The sequence below is a fragment of the Anastrepha obliqua genome, chromosome 2 (assembly GCF_027943255.1).
Source record: "Anastrepha obliqua isolate idAnaObli1 chromosome 2, idAnaObli1_1.0, whole genome shotgun sequence".
Taxonomy (NCBI): domain Eukaryota; kingdom Metazoa; phylum Arthropoda; class Insecta; order Diptera; family Tephritidae; genus Anastrepha; species Anastrepha obliqua.
Genome location: NC_072893.1, coordinates 98,686,539 through 98,700,624, shown reverse-complemented (window position 1 = coordinate 98,700,624; position 14,086 = coordinate 98,686,539). Strand labels below are relative to the sequence as shown.

Below are 14,086 nucleotides of genomic sequence, written 5' to 3'. Positions count from 1 at the left end.
AATTCGTACTTACATTCTCGCGAAAGGACTGCTGAGCTATTATAGGTATGCTAACAGGCCATAATCTATTGGCTGCACATGCGTACAAGATACGAATTGCTAACACACACAAATGCAGCAAATGCAGAGAGGAGGTTAAGGAAACTTTAGAGCACATTCTGTGCGTCTGTCCGGCATTATTAAAAACGCGTTTAGCATGGGAGCCCCATTGTTTGAGGATCTGGAGGACGTCTCGAAAGCGGATCTCCCAGCTCTGCTTAGATTCGCCAAAAGCGCTGACATCCTACATGATGTCTACTTTCAGTATTCATAAAGGTATCGCGTGGCTTATTGCCAACCAGGCTAACCTAACCTAAGTCTAAGGACACTTTTATTTTAAAACTAGCAAACCCGGCCCCTTTCGCTAGGCACACTAAAATAGAATAGATATGGTTTAGAACAGAAAATATATGATTTTCATATTATTTATTTCTTTATTCAAGCGCTTTGGCATAAACAATATTTTTTGTTTTTCTATTTGTTTTTGAGTAAAAATAAAATATAAATTGAAAATCAGGAAAACAGAAGATTGTTTTTAAATTTCAAATCAACGCATATGAATAAACAATCGTCTTTTTTCCTGATCATCCATGAATTTTTCGTTTCAATTTATATGTTTTATTAAGCATTGGAGCTTTTTTAACCATTATCCATTTATATTTTTCAAAAAAAAAAAAAACGAAAAAAATTGTTTTTACCACGAACACATAATTTCATTCGGATTTCACATTAAATTCTCAAATTTCGTAAGAAATTATTCACTGTTCCAAAATCCACTCCAAAAAAATTCACAAACAATTTTTACATGTTGCACTTACGTTTTTTCCTTATGGCATCCAAATCAGAAAGAAATATTGACACATTGTAACTCACACTGTCAATTTGACAGTTCAGTTCCGCCCCAAGCGTTAAAAAAGTAAGCGACATTATGGCTGGTTCAAAAGAACGCTGTACCCGTTGCCAGTGCTCCGAATTACAACCAAACTTTACGAAACCCATTTTCAATACTTACTTACCAATGTGCGTAAGTTTGGTTTAATTCGGTGCAAAGACACGGCGGGTCCACGTTTTGGCATATATTTCGAGACCCTAGTCATCAATAGGTATGAAAATTACCCCGTATCAAAGCACGGCCGCCGTAGCCGAATGGGTTGGTGCGTGATTACCATTCGGAATTCACAGAGAGGTCGTTGGTTCGAATCTCGGTGAAAGCAAAATTAATAAAAACATTTTTCTATTAGCGGTCGCTCCTCGGCAGGCAATGGCAAACCTCCGAGTGTATTTCTGCCATAGAAAAGCTCCTCATAAAAAAATATCTGCCGTTCAGAGACGGCTTGAAACTGTAGGCCCCTCCATTTGTGGAACAACATCAAGACGCACACCACAAATAGGAGGAGGAGCTCGGCCAAATACGCAAAAGAAGGGTGTACGCGCCAATTAAAAAAAAAAAAAAAATTATTAATAGGTACCTATTATTTAAAAAAATATCTATTATTATTTTTGTACACCTGATGTGGAGTTCAATGGGTAAATAACTTTAATAGGTATAAAAACAGTAACATTCACACTTGGGAAATTAAAAAAGAAAAACATTAAAATATCTTTACTAATTGCTCGATCTAACAAGCTCAAAGGCACTTTAGAAACTAAACTGAAAAAATATAAGGTCGGTTGTACGATAAAGTAAAATCACCATCCATAAAGTAGAAATTAGATTCACCCTCCTTTTTACCTGTCAAACGGGTCCCTCGGACTAAATTTAAACAAAAGGCTCGTTAAGCTTGAAAATTGTGCTCCAAAATACTTTATAACACAAAAATATTAATTCCGAGACAGATTATGTAAAAGTCCGTAAAATTCGTAGAATACTCCCAAACTGGCTCCTACTGGTACCAAGTCACGTTTTTAGGACTAAAGGCTGTTGTAACTCGGTTTGACTTTAAATAACAACAATTATGTATAGAATATAAATTATATTTAAGAACAACATTAGCTTTCTTTTGAGATATTAAGCGTATTTTTATTATTTACCGTTCTGGAGTTATGGCTCCATATGTCAGTTAACGTCGTTTAATCGAGCTCAAATTTCGGCTACCTCAATATCTGATTTTTATTTTGTATATATTTTGATAACAACACAGGTTAAATGTTTTTATTGTGGATGTTGTAAGTAAACAAAACACAATGTAATAAAACATTTTAATAAAAAGCGGCCACCCTACTTGAGATTTTTCCTGAATGCTACGAAAGCAGCATCAGTGAAAGCTACCGCGAAGGTATCTTTTAAAAAGATAAGTATTGCTGGATCAATGCGTAGAGGAATAATAAGTGTATAGTTCTGACACTACAGCAATAAATTCTAAGCAGTAGAAGTATTTTAGTTGCGAGGCAAAATAATCTAAGGGCTCATCATTTGCCACTAAGAGACCTAAAATATAAAAGGATCATAAACCTAATTTAAATTATATTTCATTCTATACCTTCAAGATTCTGTATGAAAACATAGCCGATAGTCTAGAGCACGCATACATATATGTATATATGTATACTGAGTTATTGTATAATGTGTATATTTCAAAATACATTTTCGTAAAAGATACATTTTTTGTGATAATCTGTGTACTGAATAATTTAGAAAATGCTAAGAATCGAAATTTTACTTTATAATCACTCTTCACTCCCAGTGGACGTGAGAGCTATTCGAAATTCAATTCAGGTAGTTTTGCCATTGTTTTGCTATCATTAACACATTTTTGCCTTGATAAAAAAGTGTCCGGAATATATTCAGAAAATTCAAAACAAAAGTTTATTCCTCAAAAGTGATATTGTCACTTTCAAAATACACTCATCAACTGCAACACACTTATGCCAGCATTTGACCAAGCCCTCGAAACATTTCTAAAACTCTATCTGTTGGATGGTTTTCGTTTCGTTCTTGGTAAAAAATGGATAATGAATGGCACTGTCCGACGGTGCGTTATTATGGTGCAAAATCCACGAGTTGTTTTCTCACAAATCCTTTCTTTGGCGAATTGCTCTTTTCTAACTGAAAACGACGAGTTTTTTTGTCTTTGTTTATTCGGAGCTTTCCAATCACTCGCTGATGACTGGATTGCGTGTCGTACTCATAAAGCGTCTCGTCTCCTTGGAAATCATGCATTTGGCGATATCAACGCGGTCCCTTTTTTGCATGAAATTTAGGTCATTTGGGAACGACATTGCAGCAACAAGCCGCAAGCCCAAGTCATTAACTACAACGGTCTGAAAGGATGCATAAGCAATATTCAGGGTAGGGTCACAAAATCGAAATTTTTTTCTTCACTCATCTTATAATAAATCATTTCAAGAATGTTGTGTCAAAATTTTAAGTGGATAGGAGCAGAACTCTCAGAGTTATAGCCTTTGTAGGCACTCTACCTCGAATGCGGAGCATCGATAATTTTTCAGAGTCATTTTTTCAAACGCGTTTTTCCCGAAACGACTTCTTAAAAGTCGGTGCCAATCACAACTCCGAAACTATTCAACCGATTCTTTTCAAAGTTGGCACACGTTTTCTAAATCAAAAATACCTCCCCTCCCCCCACTGTTTTTTTTATGTTTTTTTTTAAGGTTGTTTTTCACTTACAAATATGGCGAAATTTTTCGCCAAAAATGCTCGTTTTACGTTTTTTTGCCACCAAAACTACAAAAATGAAAAAAAAAAATTTTATTAATGGGGGGGGGGAGCATTACAGCATACTTTAACTGAAAAACTCGACTTTTTTAGTTTCAGATGATTCTACGACGAATGCCGATTGGCACCGCAGAACACCTCTCGAAAAACATATCTCCAAAAAAACTCTGTCATGGGCTTATTTGTCAATATTTTATTATTAATATTTTTTAAAAACTTATTGAAAAGATGTACAATAACATGCAACTGATTTTATTAAAGTATCTTAAGCCATATTTCTGTAAAAAATTAAAAAAAAGTGTTTTTTTTAGCGCTAAACCCTACCACCCCCTTAAATCGAAAACATGCGCAGAGGCAGATTCACTCAAACGTAACTTTCAGATTTTGGTAGGAATGTTAATCACAAATGTTGTAACCTAACACAAAAAAAAACAGAAACAGAACTCAAATCAGTTGACTTTGATTATAAATAAAAAATTGTTAAGATTTTAAAATTTCCTTGATTTATTTATTTTGCACACGCGATATGAGATTTAAATTTATGGGCGAGGTGCCTTTCCTCATTTTCCAATTTCCTTTTCCAATTAAAGATTTGAGCCTTTAGTACGGCTTTTGCAATTTATGGAATTGTATGAAATTTCTGCAGCTTATCAAAAGCGGTACCAGGTAACACTACAATATATGAAGCTTTCAGTTTGCATGGAAGGTGCTATGGCCCTTTTCCAATACCTACCACTTTTCACCATAATACATAGAGGTATTGCCAATTTGTGTAACTGTATCAAATTTCATTCTCTTGGCGTTTGTGGTGCGCAGAAAAACGGTTATGTTGATATTCCCTTCAAAACGATACACTCAAAAAAGGTGTTTAAATATTGTAGTGTGGTGTATACCTATATACCTATATCATGATGATGATGATGATGATAATTGGCGCGTGAATCTTTTCTGAGATGCTATATTGTTCAATTTTTAGAAAATCCAGGTCCTTGACTCCGCTGCAAAGTATCATACTTATTACAACACTAACACATAATTATTTCCAATTCTAAGAAATTGAAAAAGTAATCAATTACTTTACTGTGAACTGAAGGAATCGATTAATAAATATAATTCCTTGTAATTTGTAATTGATGGTAATTTCATTCCCACAGAAATAATTAGGACCAAACTCTGCCATTCGGGATATTAATAATTTTGTAAGTTGGTTTATTTACTAAGTTTTTGAGTTCATAGTTCACATAGTTTGAAGTTCACAGAGGGCATAGTGTTCCTCGTTTTGCTTAACAAAGAAATGTCGGTAGAGTGTCTTTTATTTTGCATAGCAATCCGTCATGCCAAACGCAGTCAAAGGCTTGGGATATGTCAAGAAATGCGGCTGTGCTATTGCAATATACTGCATTTTTTTCAGCAATAAATAAAAGTTTACTGGTAATGTAAACTAAATTGCAATAAAATTGTGAGCAGTCAGTGCCAGGGGGTTACATCGAGGTTACTGAGATAGTTCGAGAGTTGTGTGTTGTATTCCTATTTGCAATACATTTTTGCCGTGTTATTATTGTCTGTCGTTTTCTTTTAATTTATCTTTAACGACCAGAGATAATTATGTGTGTTATCGCTTGGTGAGGAACGGTGTTGAGTTCCATTCGGCACGTTGAAGGGAACTATTGAAGTGCTAGACAGCATTTGTAATATCTTCATTGCATTTGAGTGGATGCTTAAGGTTAATTGTTGAAGTTATTAGTGTCCGCAAGTAAAACCAATCGGTTTTTGTATTGTGGAGTCAGCATTTAGAGCGATCATTGCGGGAAAGTGATCGGAGGATAATTCATAACATGAATTGCAGGCTACTTCACTAGCGGGAATGCCTTTCGCTACGCAAAAGTCGATCAGAGCGTGGGCTGTATACTGATGAGATTGTGAGTGTACCTTTCGAGTTTTCCGCAACAATATTTGTGGCTTGAATAGTTTATTACAGTAAGAATTTATGCTGTAATATAGCTTTTACGAGAATAGCAGAGCCAGGGTTTTTATCGGGGTGCATTGTATGTTATAGCTTGAAGGGGCACTTGTAATTTGTGGGTTTATTTTGATTACTTGAGAGTATGAAAGCGAGTTCTGGTTGTGCTGCGGGTTGGATGAACTTTGGGGCTGGGCGAAAGATGCAGGGTTCTCATCTTCTTTTCCCAGTGGCGGGTATTTGAGCTTTTATAAGTTTTTGTACCCAATACGTCCTTTATAATTGGCTGGGTGATTTCCTGCGCACAAGACGCATTTTACGTCGTCCGTTTTGTTTTTACGAGAGCAGTCTGAGCATAAGTGGTCTCCAGCGCATTTGATAAAACTGGTTTTTCGTGAGAGAAGGTTTTAATGGGCATTTAGAGCATTGGGTAATTTCGAGTTTCGGACGTGGGGGTTCAAAGACAATTCTCATGTTGAGTAGATATTTTACTTCATAAATATTTTTATTATTTAGGTTCGACTTCAGCTCGACAATGAACTTAGGGAGTAGCTTTTTGATGCTCCTATCTTTGATGTTGTAGATATTTTCGGCTGAATGACCAAGCTCTTTCAGCTCTTGTGAAATATCTTCTGTGGATATGGGAGGGTGCATATTTTTGAGTGTTACCTTAAAGTTTCTTTCCTACTTGAATTTATAAGTGTATGATTCCGTTTATTTTTCCTCCAGTAGGGTCACAATAACTTTGTATGCTTCTGAGGTAAATGACTGTGGACCTGGTTACTATTAATTAGCTTCAAATCATAAGAGTTTTGGGCAACTTCCTTTAGAAGCAACATCGTCGGCGTAATGTTGTTGACTTTGTCAACAAATATTGGCGGGGTCTTGGAGTTTTATCACGTGGTTTAGGATTTTCCACTTCTTGAATTTCTAGAGAAGAAAATTTGTTCTGGCTGGGCCCAGAGCTATCCTGCCAATATTCATCCAATTTATCTTATTTTTGACGGACTTGAGCTATCGAGTTGTCTTTTTTTCGATTCTATAGTTTGCCTGCTGTTGCATTTGTTGCTGCACATTTGTCTTCGAATTATTTGGGGCAATTTGCGAATTTGAAATTTGTTCTTGTTGCGCTTTGTAGTATTTGCATATTTTGCAGCAAAAAAGTGGATTTGGGAGTATTTTGATATATTTGTTGTAAATGGTGTTGTTGTTTTTGATTTCCACCGCCCCCAATGGGCGGGTAGTGGCCAACCAACATTTCTTTTAATTTTTCGTGATATTTATTCAATTTTATTTTTCACTTAAAAATATTCTTTGGCAACCCTCTGCAGCATAAAAGTATGCAATATTTTTATTCAGCTGTGATTTACTAAGTGTTCAAAAGTATAATAACTTTGTTTATGACAAAGCAAAGAATGTCAACAAATTCAGCCCTATTAACTTCGCCGCGATAGCCTTCATTCACAAAAAGTAATATCTGTTTTAGATATCGTTTAGAATACGCCTATTATTTGATTGCCCTTTCAGTCTGCGTACGACCAAAGTGTGCATGAACTGTGTGTTTGATTTTAAATTTAATCTTACTATACAATAGAAAATGTTTTTTCCGGCAGTAGGATCCCTTTCCATATTCCGGTTATGTGCTTCCGGCCATGAGCGTATTTTATACTTACATACATATATACTCAAAGCAAAACCTCATTATGCCATTGATTTTCTTACTGTGCGAGAACTGACACAACTAAAGGAAGTTAAGAAAATGGATTTCCCACATCCAGGAGTGCTATTATAAAACTAGATGCTATAATATACAAAGAATAATCGATACTCCTAATTTATATACTTATACTAGTTTGTAAAAACATCCAGACTTATTTCGTGTCTTAAATAAAGGAAAAGTTTAAAAAAGTCGGACTTGGTGCTTTTTAATTCATCATTATTATTGAATTGTATGTAGTTCAAATCAATAGAGTATAATTTAAATATGTAGAGTCATACATGTATGCATATACATATTTTGTATAAATATTCCAACGAACATACATATAAACATTTCCTGAGGTTTCAACCAACCACAAAATAGATTTCCGCAGAATGTTAAGTTACTTATATATGTACATACATATGTACTCACGTATCACGAATCTATAAGGATATATGTATACCAATGCACATACATATATAACAGGGGTGGCTGCAATGCGCCGACGTACTAAATTCAGGTACAACCGGGGCTGGAGCGAAGTTGATACCAATAACAACAGCTTTGATCTGGGATTGGTGTATAATTGAAGAGCTTCCCCTTTTCAGCAATGTTACAGTGCATATCGTCCAAATATTCATGGTGACTTTTGTTATGGTTGATTGCTGCATTTGGCGTTGTTGTTTTTTCATTACCCCTCCCACGTATTCGATTTACATTGATGCTTTTACTCGAATGGAACTATGTGTTCATGTATACATACAAGTACATAGTATGTAAATACATACATATAAGGATATTCAAATAAAATGCATGCATACTACATTTTTATTCCATCTTAATGTTTATAATTAGAACGTTCTGCATGCCAATGCGATACCTTCGATTTTTGTACATGCTTGTGTTTCTTAAAAGAATCGCAGGAGTTAGCGAGCAGCTGATTCATGACAGAAATAATTGGCGATAGGCTAGTCCTGAAAACTTTTATGGTAACACCAAAATGTTTGGTCTACATTTTTTGACATTTATTAAAAAATGAGGAAGGTATTATGTGTAGTTATTTCCTTCCAAAGTAAACAAACCCTTTACTTTAACAGTTTCAGATTTATTGCATATTTATTCGAACTGAGAATATATCATGCAGTTATCTCAATCATTTGAAATTGGATACAGGTGCATTCCTGGTTTCCATTATATGTATATCTATATATAATCAACATTAATAACTGGTAATTAATTTGTCTAAGCAGCTCACTTAAAAACTTCTGGAACGTCTCTTTGAAACACCACACAATTTTTAAGCACTTTCCTTTCATTTTCATTAGACTTTAGAATACTGAGAACTGAAACTTCTAAGAAAGTAAATAATTAGCTAGCGAAGCATATGCCACTTTAAATATAAGATATGTCTTCGTCCACTTTCAGATGCATCATTCGATGGACCAATTGGAAATGTTGGACCCAACGGGACCAATGACAACGTTAGCGCCCATGTCAGAGACGTCATTGACACCAACTCATCAACATTTGCATGGTTCTTACCACAGTATGAACCATATGATAAGTCATCATCATCCAGGCGCTCTAAGTGGGCATTCTTCGAGTAAATCCATAATTTAAGAGTTCAACGTGTCAACTTTAAGTGATATATTTTCAGATCATGGACACTCTGCAATACATCACCCCGTTATATCAGCGGCAGTAGCTGCGGCGGGTCTGCATCCAGACACTGATACGGATCCTAGAGAATTAGAAGCATTCGCAGAAAGATTTAAACAACGAAGAATAAAGTTAGGTAAAGGGTACTTGTATTGTGCTGCTAACATCAACTCAACCCCATTTTGCTATAGGCGTAACGCAAGCTGATGTAGGTAAAGCTTTAGCGAATTTAAAGTTACCTGGAGTGGGGGCACTTTCTCAAAGTACGATTTGCCGATTCGAGAGTCTCACTCTGTCTCACAACAACATGATTGCGTTAAAACCAATACTACAGGCGTGGCTAGAAGAAGCGGAGGCGCAAGCGAAAAACAAACGAAGGGATCCTGACGCCCCCAGCGTACTTCCAGCTGGTGAAAAGAAAAGGTAGACAACGTTTTGGTTAATGGAATCATTACATTCTTAAAGACAAAAAAATCAGACAACATTTGTTTGTATTAGGTTAGTATTTTATTGCCAAAAGTATTGTGCATACATACTCGTACATACATACACGCTAATTTAACAAGAGCATACAAATTGCAATTGTTGCTATATTAGATAGCTGAAAATTATTACCAAAACGTAACAAGGGATTAAAAAAATAAAACATAATAATAATAATTGCATATTATATAAATGTCAAAGCTTTGCTCAGCAGTTAAAGTTGAACGAAAAATTGCCTCTCGGCTTGAAAGAAAAATTATATTCAAGTTGATGACCTATTGGACAAGTTACAAAAGTTTGAGTGTGTTGTTAAAATAAAATGAGTGTGCTGGAAATTGATAGACACTTTGAAAGCTTATCCGTGAAAACCTTATGTGGTTGTATTCGTTAATGGGTGGTGATGAAAATGAAGAAGACATCACGCTATTGTTCGCCATAAATACTGCTTTGACACTATAAAATCGACGAGCAACTAATTTTTAACATACTACAGAAAAGAAAAAGAAAAATTGGATTGGAGCTGTCATAATAACATGGATACTAAAAAGGTGTAACGAACTGTGGAACCAATTATTAAAATCACATAGGCTAGTGTGGATTGAAGGCTAATCTGGAAGAATATGATAATGAGTGGGCAATAACTAAGTATTTCGATTTCTAACTTCTGTATTCTTTACAGCAGTTAAATGTAGCTGTTAGACTCGCTCTTTAGGTATTAATTACTAATAACCGTGTCTGGCGGATATGGACTACCGAATCGAGAAAATAATGCACCAAACTCTTATTTTAACAAAAATATTAAGGCACGCATATAGCAAACATGTTAGAGCTATTCACAAATAAGTTCAAATGTAAATTGCAAATGAAACTGTTCTCGGTTCTCCTCACTTAATTGTGAATTCCATATGTTAATGGCGCTTCCATCTACATTATTTGGCCAAACTCTTCCTCCAACGTGCGATGCACGTCTTGATGTTGATGTGCCTCCGAACAGCGCATGTGTTTTGATGCGGAGCTTGTTCATGGCTGTGAAGCAATATTCACCAGTAAAGGTATTTTTTTGGTACATTTGTGTTTGTTGCTAATAATTAGGGCTTGTGTGTAATTTTTATAGTCTTTTGAGATTTCTAATTGTGAAGCGCAACTAAAATGGCTCTAGGAGATGTCGGTACACGATAGGAAATTGAGCCACACCACGATTTAGGATTAAGTTAGGATTTATAGTAGTTTCGTAGTACATCACAGATCCAATTGATGGCATGTAGAATATTGCAGTATGAGCGCATATTACTACACAAAATGCAAGAAAAACTTTGTGTTTCTGAGCCCAGGTTGCAACAATATCACAATACCAATTGGCGTGAAAAATAGGTCAAAAAATCACAAACTTTATTTTTTCTAGAGAATATTTTTTTCCATAAACTTTTTTCTTTTCCAAAATGTTAACTTGGTTTTGAATCCATCACGAGCGAAAATATCTTTTTGTTATATTTAATTTTTTCGAACGATTTTTGTATATACATAGATATATGTATGTATATATAATTGGCGCGTACACCCTTTTTGGGTGTTTGGCCGAGCTCCTCCTCCGATTTCTGGTGTGCGTCTTGATGTTGTTCCACAAATGGAGAGACCTACAATTTCAAGCCGACTCCGAACGGCAGATATTTTTATGAGGAGCTTTTTCATGGCAGAAATATACTCAGAGGTTTGTCATTGCCTGCCGAGGGGCGACCGCTATTAAAAATGTGTATGTTTTTCTTAATTTGGTGTTTCACCGAGATTGGAACATACGTTCTCTCTGTGAATTCCGAATGGTAGTCACGCACCAACCCATTCGGCTACGGCGGCCGCCTATTGTACGATTTTTATATATCACCGTTTAAAATACTAATATGACTGTAACATATTTTCGGTATTAAAAGAAATCCATTGTTTTTTTTAATTTTTGATACCAAACGTAAATATAATAAACAATAACAAATTTTCGTTTTTATAATTGGCTAAAAAAATGTTTACCATTTTAGGGATATGAAGCAACCTTACAAGAATTGAATGATTTAAACTAATACTATACATGCAAAATTTTCTACATATGCAAATGCTTTCAATATATTTGCTTTCAATATAAATTAGTGCAAAATAAACCATAATGGTTTGACAACGCTGATTAAAATGATTAAAAATAAAAAAAATGATAATGATTAAAAATTAAATCAGTTGTGAATTCTCACATATAATGAATATTTCGTTGTCTACAAAGAAGCATTAGAGTGAGCAGTATACATATACATATGTTTAATTTGTCGACAAAATTCATGAACTTTGTCGAAGATTGGCATTAAGAATGTGATCGAAACTTTGTTCTGAGCGTTGTTGAATATCTCCAACAACTGTGGCTATCATAAGACCGATGAAGTATTATCATTCTTGTTGCGGGGTGACAGCCTTGTCTAAAACTCGATTTATAACACGACGCTACTTATCACGCGGTATTTCCAATATACTATGTTGTTCAATAAGTTTTTCGGCTCGGTAAGAAAAACACAATTTTACAGTTCAAAATATACTTTGTTTTTCAGTATAGTCTCCCTGAATATCAATACAATTATTCCAATTTAGAGATTCCAATTTATGTTATGATCTCATCATTTGTTGAACACCGTTTTCCACGCATGCATTTTTTTATGTCTGGAAACAGGTGGAAGCCACCAGGGGCAAAATTTGGTGAATATTTGGTTAAACAATACGAATTTAATTCATGGATTTTAGCCATTGTCACACGGTGCATTGTCCTGACTAATTTTTTTCTTTTGCAAGCTGAGTATGTTTTTCACGAATTTTTTCCTTCACCTGGTATAAAAGGTTGCAGTAATATTCAGAATTTATTGTTTTACCACTTTGCAAGTAATCCACTAGCAAAATTCCTTTCGCATCCCAAAAAAACTGATGCTAACACATTCTTGACCGATTTCTGGACAAGAACTCGTTTTGGAGCCGAAGAACTAGATTCACATGACTCTTCAGCCTCTTGTTTTGATTTAGGATCATGGTGATATACCCAAGTCTCATCCATATCGACGCACAATATCCACTTTATCCTCTCGTAAGACCACGTTTAAATTCAGAAAAATCGCAAAACTTATTGAACAACCTAGTATCACATTGCTCTTCTCTTATAGCGAATACCCGTTAAAATTGAGCTTGGAATATGTTCTGAACCATTCTGGCGCATGAATATTTTCATTGGTTTCGTGGAGATATAAAAATTTAATATTGTTTCTCGCCTTTTGCTCTGCATTCTCAGAAACATCCAAGTTATGCTTAAAAAATACATACATACTTGTGGATGTAAATAGTCTCATTTCTCCCATTTTTTGAGTGACTTTTCTATTATTCGAAAAATGCTTTTCACAAAATTACGCAAAAAAGCTGGAAGATCAGATTATACATTTCTGCGTCGCGTTTCGAAAGTCTCATATACGCCCATCCTAATCAATACAATGATGACAAATCGCCATTTGCCTGAAAAAAAAAAAAAAACATATCAAATTTAATTCTTTTGAAATCACTTTAAAATCTTTATTCGTACATCCTTGTTTTGTGTAAATATTTATGCATTACTTTTGTTCTTACAACATATTCATCAACAAGTATATACGAGGGGTGCCTTTTATATTTCGGGATTTGGCAACCCTGGTGTTGCAATCTGGCAACTGACAGCTGTATCGCAAAGTTTGACATTTTTTGGCTTTCACGTACTCAGAACGTTTTGAAATACCAGCGCTATTTGTGTTGTAGTAACTTAAAAGATTCATTTCGGTCCAAAAATGGAATTAAATCGTGAACATTTTCGTGCGATTTTTTTTTACAACTTTCGACGTGGATTAACTCAGCAACATTGCATGGATGAACATAATTCATTTTTTGGCGATGAAGCTCCATCAAGGACCAGTGTTTATCGATGGTATGGTGAATTCAATCGTGGTCGTAGTTCACTCCAAGACGAATTTCGTGAAGGTCGTCCAAAATCAGTTGTTGTTCCGAAAACCATTGATGCTGTGCGCGAACTGATATTGCAAGATCGTCATGTGACCTATCGTGAGATTGAGACAATCTTAGGCATTAGTGGGCCAGCATACATTCAATATTGCATAAACATTTGACTGTCAAAAAAATTTGTTGGCGTTGGATCCCACACAATTTGTCAATCGCTCAAAAAAAGGCTCGTGTCGATTGGTCGAAGGAAATGCTCAAAAAATACGATCGCGGGGCTTCGAAACACGTCCATGATATCGTGACAGGTGATGAATCATGGATTTACGCGTATGAGCCCGAAAGTAAACAGCAGTCGATTGTATGGGTGTTTCAAGATGAGCCAAATCCAACAAAAGTTGTTCGCGCACGAAGCACTTCCAAGCAAATGGTCGCCTGTTTTTTTGAAAAAACTGGGCATGTCACAACCGTACCACTAGAACAACGCAGAACAGTAAATTCTGAGTGTTACACAACCATTTGTTTGCCAGTTGTTTCGACAATTGGTTCAAACACATGCAAAAGTGTATAGATC

General features: G+C 35.3%; 1 protein-coding gene across 3 annotated transcripts in view; it reads left to right on the top strand.

The window, feature by feature from the left end:
• The window catches only part of LOC129238559 (inhibitory POU protein), a 168,117-nt gene that overhangs the window by 112,848 nt on the left and 41,183 nt on the right, over nt 1–14,086 (top strand). For all 3 annotated transcript variants that reach the window (XM_054873618.1, XM_054873617.1, XM_054873619.1), the window contains exons 4-6: nt 8,800–8,977; nt 9,032–9,169; nt 9,225–9,456. In XM_054873618.1, coding sequence (XP_054729593.1) covers nt 8,800–8,977; nt 9,032–9,169; nt 9,225–9,456 — 548 coding nt within the window. The remainder of the gene's footprint in view (nt 1–8,799; nt 8,978–9,031; nt 9,170–9,224; nt 9,457–14,086) is intronic.